A 12,301-nucleotide genomic window follows, 5' to 3' on the forward strand; every position below is an offset into this window, starting at 1 on the left:
TTTTGGTTTTTTTCCTTCCATTTCTTTAAAGGATTTTCTCATATCCTCTTTGAGGCCCTCTATCATTTTCATGAAGATGTTTTTAAGGTCATTCTCTTCTGCTTCATCTGCATTGTGATGTTTAGGTCTTTCTGGTGTAGGGTCCCTAGACTCTGGTGGTGTCATATTCTTTTTTCTGTTACTGAATGTGTTTTTATATTGTCTTCTTCCCATTGCTTCTTCCGATAGGTATAGAAGGAATCTTTTCCTCTCCTGGTGGGTATGGGACCAAGGTTCCCTTCCGGTAGGTGCAAACAGATCCAATACTCAACTGTCTCTCTCCTGTTCCTAGTCCCATGGATAGAGGCAGGACTGGTACTGGGGCTGGATCCCGCCAAATAGGGCCTGCCACCATGAGCAGCCCCCCGGCCTCAGGTATCCCCAAGCAGGGCCTCAGCTATTTTTTTTTAATTAATTTTTTTTTTTTAAATTGAAGCTTGAGGACCCATTTTGGTTTTCTGTGAATTAAAAAAATATCATTGTTCTGTTTTCTCTTTGTTTCTCTCTTCTTTCCTCCCCCCTCTTCCTTCTTACCCTTCTTCATCTGATATCACCCTTTTCCACCCTCCCTTTCTTGTTTCTTTCTTTGGTAGTGCTGGGCCTCATGCAAACTAAGCAAGCATCTACTATTCTGTTACATTCCCAGCTCAATTTTGTTGTTTATTTTGTTTTGTTTTGTTTTTTTGGGGGGACAAAGTCTTATGTGATCCTGGCTGGTTTTGAATTCATTATGTTGCCAAGGGTGACTTTGAGCTTCTGAGCCTCCTGCATCTGCCTTTCTGGTACTAAGGTTCCAAGTATATATTTGGGATGGAACCTAGGACTTCATGAATGCCAGGAAAGTACTCTACCAACTAAGCCACATCTAACCCTGTTATGTAAAAACTCAATTTTAGAAATAGGCATGGTCATACACATGTGTTGTAAGGTAGATGCAGGAAGAACCACAATTTAAAGTTAATATTAGCTACATGGAGAGTTTGAGACTAGCCTGTCTATATGAGGCCTTATAGGAAAAGAACAAAATGAAATTAAGTTTATTAGTCATTTGTATATACATCACACATCTTTATGAGTTAGACTAGATGCCCATCAACAAATGAATGGTTAAAAAGAAAACGTGGTTCCTATCCAGTGGAATTTCATTCACTTGTAAGGAAAAATGAAATATAACCTTTGTAAGAAAATTAATGCAATTGGAGAGCACTGTACTATGTGAATAAAGCCAGACAGAGAAATGCCACATATATTTTGTTATATATAGACTCTAGACTTAAATATTGTGTGTGTGTGTCAGTTATTTCTTATTTAATACCCAGGTTACTTTGTTTTATTTTCTAGTGTAAATTGGCCTATAATTCAAGAGGCTTATATATTTTTAGTCATTAAAGTTTCTTTTGAAGTCATGAAAGTAGAAAAAATACCTTGAGATGGGATAAGGAGATATAAAATGTAGAGGTGAGTGAAGGAAAGAAGGAGGAGCAGTATGACACATGATATGAGAACAGGAGGTTGAAGTTTGGAGGAGAGACAGGAACAACAGGGAAAGGAGATGGATAAGAGTGAAATGCAATGGCATTGTAGAAAAATGCCATAAAATGAAACCCGTAACTAAACTATATTCTGACTTAAAAAGAATAAAGAGGCAATAAGAAACTTGTAAAAAAATTAATATATATATACATATATATATATATATATATATATATATCGGACATTAGTAAAAACATTTTCTTTCTTTTTGTTTTTGAAACACAGTCTCACTATGTATCAATGAATGGCCTGGAACTCTATGTAAACCATGCTGGCCTCCATCTTACAGAGATCCTCCTGCCTCTGCCTCCTGGCATTAAATGCATGGGCCACCACCCTCCTCTCTTCTCCCCTCCTCTCTCCTCTTCTCTCTCTCTCTCCCTCCTTCTCTCCCTTCCTTCCTCCTTCCCTGCAGTATTTCATTATGTAGCTCAAACTGTGCCAGTTTTCTACCTCCGTCTTTTGAGTGCTATAATTATAGGTAAATTACCCCATGCCCAGTATCTACATGCATAACTTCTGGAGCCTGATTGTTTTACAGCCTAGGTTTTCTTTGAACCCTTGATCTTTCTGCCTCTGTCTGCCAAACAACTAGTTATTTTTAGTTGATTTATGAATCTTAGTGTTTGCCCTCTTATGCCTATGGAAGCTTTTCTATCTGTCATATGAATAGTATCCTTTCTTTCTTATGTCTCTCTGGGTTGCCAGAAATACTCATTTTCTTTAAATCATATTAATAAATCATTGCACTGATCAGAGACCTTACTTTAAGAACTGAAACTATTGGAGACAAATGTAAGGAAAACACTCAAGGTATAGTTGTGGGTAAGAACCTCCTGAACAAAACTTCAGAGCTCAGGAAACAATTGGAAGAATTCAAAAAGAGGAATACATAAAATTAAAAAGCTTCTGTACAGAAAAAGAAATAATCAGTAGAATGAGAAGACAGCCACAGAATATCACAGAGTCTTTGTCAACTGTATATCTGATTGGTGATTAATATCTAAACACTATAAAGAGCTAAAAAAAATAAGCACCAAATGAACAGATCATCCAATCAATAAATAGGAAAATGACCTGAATAGACAAAATACAAGTGACTAAAAATATATGGAAAGAATGCTCAACATCTTTGGCCACTAAGAAAATGCAAACTGAACCTACACTGAGATTCTATCCCTGGACAGTGGAATTGGTAAGTTGTCCTCTGACCACACGTGCTTATCACTGTCTTCTCCCTCACATAAACAAAAAATGTTTTAAAACAACAAAAATAATTATCAAAAACAAATAAAAACCCAGAAAACAACAAGAACAAAATGCAGAAAATGCTGGTGTTGTGGGGTGGGGGAGGACCTTTATAAAGTAAAGGATCCTTGTGAAGACGTAGGCACTGTGGAAAGTAGTTTAAAACTTTCTCAGAATGCTAGCATTAGAGTATCATAGTATGAAGCTATCTCTCTCCTGGGTTTATACCTGAAGGGTACTAAGTAAGCACATGTCAGTGATACTTGCACATTATATTTATATATGCACTAATCACAATAGCCAAGTAAGGTATGAAACCAACCTTGCTTGGTTCATGTCAACAGATGAATCAATAAGGAAAATGTGGTTCATATACACAATTTACCCATAAAGAAAAATGAAATTAGGACACTTTCTTGAAAATGGAGCATGGAGAGATTATGAATAAAGTATAATGGCACATGAAAGTGCTATGAAACCTCTTTGTATGCTAACTTAAAAATGCAAGAATGAATCTATATTAAACACATACTTTATAATAATTAGTAATATATAATAAATACATATATGAAATGGTAGTAAGATGTGACTGAGGGAGGAGGAAGGAATATAAATAGTGAGGAGGGAGAAACAAAAGGGTAATACAGAAATAGAAAGAAAGCAAACCATGTTTTCTCTTATGTGCAGAATCTAGATTTAAATATACACATTAGCCTCCTTTCCTACACAAATGCCATGAAAGCTAAGGAGACTATTTGAGAGGAAAATGATGATTAGTGAGAAGGGAGGAGGAAGGAGGGAGGAAGGTATTGGGGGACTAAATTTGAGCAAGATGGAATGAAAAAAAATGTATGAAAACTTGTTATGAAACCCATTTTATATACTAAGAAATCAATAAAAGGAAACTTGAAAATACTGGTTTCAATTTTTTGAAGTTTCTCTATACAGTTTATCTTCAGCCTGTTTGTGTCTTTAAAAGTATGTTTCTTGTAGGTAAGATACGATTGTGCTTTTTAAAATCCCACTTTGGGTTTTTGCTTTTTAGTTGGGGTTTATAGTCCTTTCATATTTAATGTAGTTCTTGATAAGGTTGAACTTTTCTGTTTCATATTTTTTCCAGTCTTCTTCGTTCCTGTTCCTCCTTTCTGCCTTATTTTGCTTTAAATAAGTTGGAATGTACAATTTTAATTTTGCTGATTTTGAAAATATTTTTTGCATTTATTTAGTTTATGTGTTTGAATGTTTTGCCTGCATGTATGTACATATACCATGTGTCTGACATGGCCAGAAGAGGGTGCGAGATTCCTTGGAACTGTAGTTGTGGGTGGTTGTGTTGCCTTATCATTGCTGGGAACTGAATCCTGGTCCTCTGCAAGAGCATCCAGTTCTCTTGACCACTGATCCATCTTTCCAGCCCTTTTAAAAATAGTTTTTGATTTGCTTTCATGGAGTTTGCTCTGTAGATTATAATATGCTTCTCAGTTTATTGCTGTTTGCTTTAAAGTCTTTGCCTATATAAATCAGATATATATATAGCTAGCTTTAAGTAGCTCATTTTTTTCTTTCCTCTTCTTGTATTCTGTTGACATATTTATGGTATATTTTATGAATCCAATTGTGTGTTGTTAAATTATTACTTTAAAATATTCTCAAAGAAATTAAGAAATACAAAAATCTTAATCTTTTCATTTTAGTATATTTTTATTTCCTTTACCACTTTATATACTTTCCAATCTTTGTTCCAAATGTCTTCTTTCCTAATGTCAGTGAGACTGCTGATTTTCACAATACTTGCTATGATTAATCGCCAGGCCCAGGGGAGCTGCAGGTGAGGTAATAGAAGTGTGTTGGGCAAGATCAGTAGGAACAGTTCTATTAATTTCCCTAAAATCCTGAAATGATTGTTTTGTATTGATTTGCACACTTTGTCATACGTGTGTGTGTGTGTGTGTGTGTGTGTGTGTGTGTGTGTGTGTGTACAACACACACAGACAAACCCATGTGCATGATTTCTCAAGCTCTTTTCTCTGCTTTCATTAGAAGTCTAGCTTGGGGTATTTTATTTTATAGAATGGTATTTTGACATTGAGATAACTAAAAAATTATATATAATTAATTTTATTGGTATTCATGTTTACAAATTGGACAGATTTTGGATATTACTGGTTTTTAAAGCATATATTAATTTTTAATAGTTAAGTTTTCATTAAAACACTACATTGGATTTGTCTTAATGTACAATGAAAACTAATTGAGGTTCAAATTTTTCCTGTAATATATTTGTCCCACTAAGGAAGACTAATATCAGCTAAGGTGGTTGATTTCTTTTGTAGGCACTATCCTGCACTGAAGACTCTGGAGCATCTGGAACACACCTATCTGCCTCAAGTGAGCCACTATCGATTCTGCAAGGTGATGGTGGACAACATCCCCAAGCTTCGGGAGGAGATAAAGGATGTTTCTATGTCTGATCTCAAAGATTTTCTGGAGAGCATCCGCAAGCATTCAGACAAAATTGGAGAGACTGCCATGAAGCAAGTAAGTCCTTGGTTTGTGACAGATTTGCCTTTGGCTTTGCAAATATGTGTTTATACACAGATTTCTCCTTGCAAAGTGTCTTAATTGCTTCTTACCATTTTAGGAAAGGTCCTCCATAAATGAAAATGTCATTATCTTAACAGAGTAATGAGATGTGTTGTTCACTCTGTGGCTGTTGAGCAAACAGTGACTGTGATGGTCCGTGTCAGAGTCTGGAAAGAATTCAGGTTACAAAACAAGCATTTCCCTTGACTTTGTAAAGTCCAGAGTCTTTTAAAGCTTTCCTTTTAGTTAACAATATAAATTGTGTTACATGTGCCTTTGGTTGATTATTTACTTCATTTTCTTTAAATCATATTAATAGAATCATTTCACTGATCAGAGACCTTACTTTAAGAACTGAAACTACTGGAGACAAACTGGAAGGTGTCATGCCATGCGGAAATATTTCAATATTGATGGGTTTTAATGACAGAAAGGTCTGTTGGGGATTGTGGGTTATGATTGCAGAAAGAGAAATATTTACAGCCCATAAATTCAAGAAATGTGTTATGAATATTTATTTTCTTTAAATATCTTCATCTCTAAGTCCCTAATACCATAAGGATGCCTTTTGTCATTGTGAATGAATGAACAGTAATGATTTGCAGTAACACTTCCTCTTGAAATTTAAGTCACACTGATGTTGTAAAGATGCTTCAGCATACTTGATGATGTAGGCTGCAACAATAAATAGATTTTATTTATGGAAAGTGTTTTATGGTTTTGTAAACAAGTGTTCTCAAGTAGATTTGTATTGTATTAGAGGCAACAGGTACAGTAGATTACATTTGGAAGCAATATTTTAGGGTTCAACTAGCATTATTAGCCTTGGTTCAAATATCTATCTGATACTACCGAAGAGATTTGCCAATTACTTCTTCATAAGGAATGATTTTTAAAATCTCCTTTTAAATTTTGTTAGTGTTATGCTTTAAAAAGTGTGAAGTTTAGGCTCTAGTTCATGTCTCAGTTTCTTGAGTGCTGCAATTGTAGGCCTGTGCCACCAGTCCTTAAGTGCTAGACTTAAAGGCACATGCTGCTACACCCAGCTGGAAGCTGGCTTTTTAAAGGTTGCTTTTCTAGGCCTCCCTCTGTTAGAAGCTGAAAGAGAATTCTGTTATAAATATTATTAATTCATTTAATTTGAAGTTAGTTGTTTGTTTTCATTCTTTCATTATCTGAAGAAGTGAATGCCCAGGGAAGGAAAAAGACTTGCTCAAATGCAAGCAACTCATCAAGGGCAGACCCTATAGTAGAAATCAGATAACCTCGGAGTGGATATGTTAACTATGACACCCAGCCTTTGTAAACGAGTAAACTGTTAGCTGACATATTTTATTCAGCAGAAGAATAGTGAAGAAATATTTTATGAATTAAGGAACAAACTAAAGAGATCCGCCTGCTTCTGCCTCCAAAGTGCTGGGATTAAAAGTGTGTATTACCATGCTTGGCTAATTTACATTTTTGATCGCTAAGGTTGTTGAACACTTTTCCAGACATTTATTGACTATAATTTTTTCTCTGAGATGAAGCTATTCAGTTTATGTGCTTTTCAGTATTCTGTGGTACCTAGAAACTAAAGATGATATGGCAGAAATTGCCACAGGCCTTGTACATAGTACATGCTTACAGTGTATTTGTGTGAATTAATAAATGTTGGAAAAGTGATTTATTTTTTATTTATGGTGTTTCCTTATTTGTGACTGTTTTATTGCATAATGGTGGTTCAGGGACCTAGAATCTTCCTATCATGTGTCTCAGCCATTGCTAGCATGTTTTGGAAAATTGTAATAGAAGGACCAATACCAAGGATAGTTTTTAAGTAGCAAGGAGGGGTGCCACATGCTATTACTTGTAGCCATATCCCTTGGACTCAAAATGGCACTCAGTTACTTGGAGACTGAGAAATGAATCCTTTCTCTATGCCTATTAAAACTTTGGTCAGTGTAACTGGTCTTTGGCACCTGCTGGTCACTAGCTGTGTGTCTTTACTCCTTCTCCTGTTCATAGGTCACACTCACTCCTTCCCAAAGGAGAAAGCCCTATGTTTTATCATGCCCATTTCTTAAAAACACATTTTATATTATTTGTTTATTATGTACGCAGTGTTCTGCCTGCATATATGCCTTCATGCCAGAAGAAGGCACCAGATCTCATTGCAGATGGTTGTGAGCCACCATGTAGTTGCTGGGAATTGAGCTCAGGACCCCTGGAAGAGCAGCCAGGGTTCTTAACTGCTGAACCATCTCTCTAGCCCTAACATGCCCATTTTTGTTGATGCTGTTCTTGCCTATTCCTGGGCTAAAGTGATATCTGTATATTTTATAATGACATGTAACTTGAAGTGATTTTTCTTAAAAAAAAAAAAAGTGCCTAAAGAGTTTCTTTGTTAATTGTCTACTGTTTTCTTTTTGAAACTGATTTCTGGTACTCTTATTATGGAATCAATTTGTACGTCGGGATGGGGTGGCATTTCTGTATTTCTTATTTTGATTAGCTTGCCTTAGGCTTTCTGATGCTTTCTCTTGGGCTCTTTTCTTTCTGTTTGTTTTGTCTAATTTCAATGTGTTAGTTTTTGCTTTATCTTATTTTATTATTAGAAAAAATATACCTATATGAAAGTAATCTAAACAAGTCACCAAATAATTGGGGAGATAGTGCCTCTACCGGACATTTTATGCCCCTATCTGAAACCTCAAGTTCCAGGAATGGGTTTCATCTAGTTGAGTCATTGGCCAAAGGGGCTCCATGGAAACCCCAGGCTATTGCCAAGGCTATTGGTTGCTCTCTACAAATGGGTATTTTAAGACCCTATTACTGAAGACAACATTTACGTATCTTGTTGAACTTGGAGAAATCAAGCTGGGGCCTAACTGGAGACTTCACCCCTACTGACTACTTCATGGTAGTGGAAGGTATGTTGCATGCTACTGAGAAAGGTAATCAACCCAACTACAAGATCTACAATTTACAACAATAACCTTGCAAGATATCTTGGTACAAAACTGGCATAAATGTAGGAGTAATCAACTACTCTCTTCATTGATATAAGGCCACACCCTGAGATGGAAGAGACTTAATATTGCTCAGATGGCCAAGAAATAAGACTAGATAGCCCAGGGACCTAGAGGGAAAACCAAATACTAGTATTCTACTAAAGGGAGATAGCAACAAAATAACTTCTAATGACATTTTGCTTTTGTTCAGCTATCATCAGAGAAGCTTTTTCTTGAAATATAAAGGAACTAACACAGAAACTCACAACTGGATAATGTACAGAGAGTGAGAGTCTTTGGAATACAGACTTAAATGGGATGTCTTCATGAAACCCCTCCTCAGGGATCTATGCAAAAGAGGAGGTAGAAAGATTTTAAGAGCCAGACATGGTGAATAACTCAAAGGAAACAGTGTCTTTTGGATTCAAAGGAAACAGTGTCTTTCGAACCTGTGAAGGTCTGTGCATGCTGCTACAGTCCTTGTGAGTGCCTATGTACATCAATCCTATTGTGTTTGCAATGGATACTTACTTGGAAAAGAAAAGTTGCTTTTCTCCAATGAGTATTGTTAGGTATATTAACCACACTTTAGGATAGGTCTTCTATTTAGGAGTCTTTGGCCAACACAAATGAAATCAATGGTATTTTCTTTTTTAACTTTTATTGATTCTTTGTGGACTTCACATCATGCATTCCAGTTCCACTTATCTCCCTGTCCCATTGCATTTGCCCTCTGCCCTTGAATCTCCCCCCAAAACAAAACCAAATTTAAAAGAAGAACCAAACAAAACAAAGAACCAAAACAACAACAAAAAAGAAGAATCTTGTCATGGAAGCTGTAGTGTGGCCTGGTGAGTCACACAGTTTATGCTTTAGTTCATACATCTTTACCTATAAGTGTTCATTGCTATGAGTCATTGGTCTGGTCTGAGGCCTCTGGTTTCTGCTACATTACAGGTAATGAATGGGCTTTCTCTGGGGCTCCTCTTGGATGTCCTGTGTCATGGAGATCCTGTTGTTTTGGATTGTAGTTTCATCCCCTTCACATGGTTCAGCAGTTCATAGATTTGGTGAATGCTGGGGTGGGTCAACTCATAGCCCTGGTTCTGAGCCTGAGTGGTAGCTTGCCAGCTTTCCCATATCATTACCAGATGAGCTCTTTAGCACTACCTCTAGCTTGCCTAATGCAGTCTACAGCAAGGAGTGGGGCCAGTGCTCCTACTCTCAGGCCCTCAGATTCAGGTTCTCCTTACTCATATTGCCAGGGCCAGCTTACTGTTTTGCCAGGCAATGTGCAGGGACCTCTCTCCTGATTGTTGTAGGGGGAATGTGGCTGGGGATGGGGAGTGGAGCTGGGTCATGACATTATTTAGCATATACTTAATGCTTGATGAGTAATAGTTGCAATGGTGTATTTGTTTTTACTTTTGCTTCATTCCTTGGAAAACATGGAAATAAATCTTAACTTTTATGGGTAGTGCTGTTCCTAGCAAATGTCTAGAAACAGCTAAGGTTACATTTAGTTTTTAGCTATTTCCAGCTATCAAAGGAACAAGCAACAATGTCACAGACAATGCCATGAGGAATACATGAAACTTAAAAAAAAGTTTATGGTACCTAGCATTTCTGAACAGCAGCTTGGGCCCAGACACCACCATGCCAGGCTAGTAGCACAGGTCTCCCCCGAACAGCATGGCCTTAGCAGCCACATGGCCCCTGGGCATCAACATGGTCCCAGGTGGATTGCCAGACCCTGGGCATTCTTAGAGCTCTTGTTGGCAACTGGAGCTATGGACATCACCCCAGATCCCAGCCTCCACAGGGCCACAGATCTAGACATGGCTCTAGGCAGCAGGCTGTGCCTACAAGTCTCCATGCCTTCAGGTGGCAGCACGAGCCACCCAGATCAGCATGGCTCTGGGCATGGCATGATGGACATGGTCCAAGGTGGCTGACCAGACCCTGATCTTCTGCATGGTCCTCAGTGAAAACAGGAGCCTTGGACATCAACTCAGACCCCTGGCTGCTGTAGAGACATGGCCCTCTGCAGCAGCTCTGGCCCAGATGACACCATGGCACCAGGTGACAGAGTAGGCCACTCAGATCAGGATGTCCCTAGTGGCAGCATGACCCTCATACATCATCATAACCACAGGTTGAGACTCACAATCTGGGCATCTATGTGACCTTTGGTGGTAACATGGGCCACAGACATCATTACAGACCCTGGCTATGGTAAGACCACAGACCTAGTCATGGTCCTAGGCAATAGCTGAGGGCAGGATGCCACCATGGACCTTGGTGGCAGCACAGGCCATATGTACTCGCATGGCCCCCATAGCCAACATGGCCCTAGGTGGCAGCTTAGACCACTGGCATCAGAACAGTCTTTGATGGTCCAGGGAGCCACAGATATCAGCACAGACCCTGGATGTGGCAGGGCCATGGATCCAGATATGGCCCTCAGCTGCAGTCCTGGTCCGGACCATATCATGAGCACAGTTGATAGCATTAGCCACCCAAATTATGCTGGCTTCAGCATTGGTTACAACCCTTGGGTACCAACATAGGTTGTGGCCCAGACCCTGGGCATCCATGTGGGCCCTGGTGGCAACATGGGCTAGGGACATCAACACACACCCTGGCTGTGGCAGGACCATAGACTTGTCACCATGGTTCCCAGTGGCCATGCAGGCCATCCATATTGGTATGGCCCCTTTGGCAGCACTGTCAAATATCAGCATGACCCCACCACAGGCCAGTGTACAGGCTGCTGTGATGATAGGAGCCACAGATATCAACACAGGCTCCTTGGATGCTCGAAGGCCCTGGTCATAGCCCAGGCCCAGGTGTCTCTCTGGACTTGGGTGGCCAGCTGGTTATTTACATCAACCCGTTCCTTACCACCCTGACCTCTCCAGATCGACCTCTCTCCCCATGACACAAACCCTTCCATTTCTCTTTCACTTCCCCACCTTGTAAAGCTCTCAATACAATGTTGCCTAGCTGCCCAGTGTCAGGGCTCTTGGTTGGGTCACAGGTGGTGTTTGGCTGAATACTGCCTGTCCCAGTTATAAGGGATGGTGAGGAGCTGTTGCCTTTCCTTTCTTCTGTGCCTGGACCCAGAGACCTCAAGTACTTGGTATGAAGGTACCTGATTGCTTGGCACCAGAGGCGCCACGCTTGTGCGCCCACCCCCCCACCCCCACCCCCCCGACCCAAATTCTGGGGTGGGGGACACCATCTGTATTCATTGCTGATTCAGACCTGGATGGGGCTAGCAGCTCCTGTTGATTATGGTCCCCCAGACCCCAAATTCATGGGGGTGCCATCTGTGTCCATCACTGATTCACTGCTCAGTGGTATTTTTATAGACATTTTGTCTCATACTTCTTTGTTTGGGCATATCCCTTGCTTATTTACTATTTTGTTTCCATTTTTGTGTTTTTGTAGAGCTTTTGTGTATATTTCTTGGTTTTTTTTTCCTGTTTTTGTTTGTTTTTTAAAGATAGAAAGGGCATGGAATTGGGTGAATGAGGAGTGGGAGGAGGGAAAAGCATGATCAGATTATATTATATGAAACCTTTTAAATAAAACATGAGAAAAGGAAAAGGAGTTGTTGATGACCCATAAAAGAGAAGGTGCCTAGGGATTCTTTTGTATTAATTTACATAAAGATGGGTTTTATTATGTTTCCATACATCCATAAAATGTGTTTATTCTTTCTTATCCCCTCCTCCTATATTATTACTCTCTTTTATCTCCTTCATATCCCCAGATAGTCCCTCTTCTATTTCCATATTCAGTAGACTTGTTTATAGGAGCATGAACACCTCACCAGTGGTTATACCACCAAAGAGAATGTTTTTCCCTCCCCTGGCAACCATTAACTGCATATAGAGCCA

General features: G+C 39.1%; 1 protein-coding gene across 3 annotated transcripts in view; it reads left to right on the forward strand.

Annotated features, from left to right (window-relative positions):
- Exoc6b (exocyst complex component 6B) overlaps positions 1-12,301 on the forward strand; it is a 407,149-nt gene that overhangs the window by 22,412 nt on the left and 372,436 nt on the right. For all 3 annotated transcript variants that reach the window (XM_035448826.1, XM_035448827.1, XM_035448828.1), the window contains exon 5: positions 5,154-5,358. In XM_035448826.1, coding sequence (XP_035304717.1) covers positions 5,154-5,358 — 205 coding nt within the window. The remainder of the gene's footprint in view (positions 1-5,153; positions 5,359-12,301) is intronic.

Source organism: Cricetulus griseus, chromosome 8 (assembly GCF_003668045.3).
Source record: "Cricetulus griseus strain 17A/GY chromosome 8, alternate assembly CriGri-PICRH-1.0, whole genome shotgun sequence".
Taxonomy (NCBI): domain Eukaryota; kingdom Metazoa; phylum Chordata; class Mammalia; order Rodentia; family Cricetidae; genus Cricetulus; species Cricetulus griseus.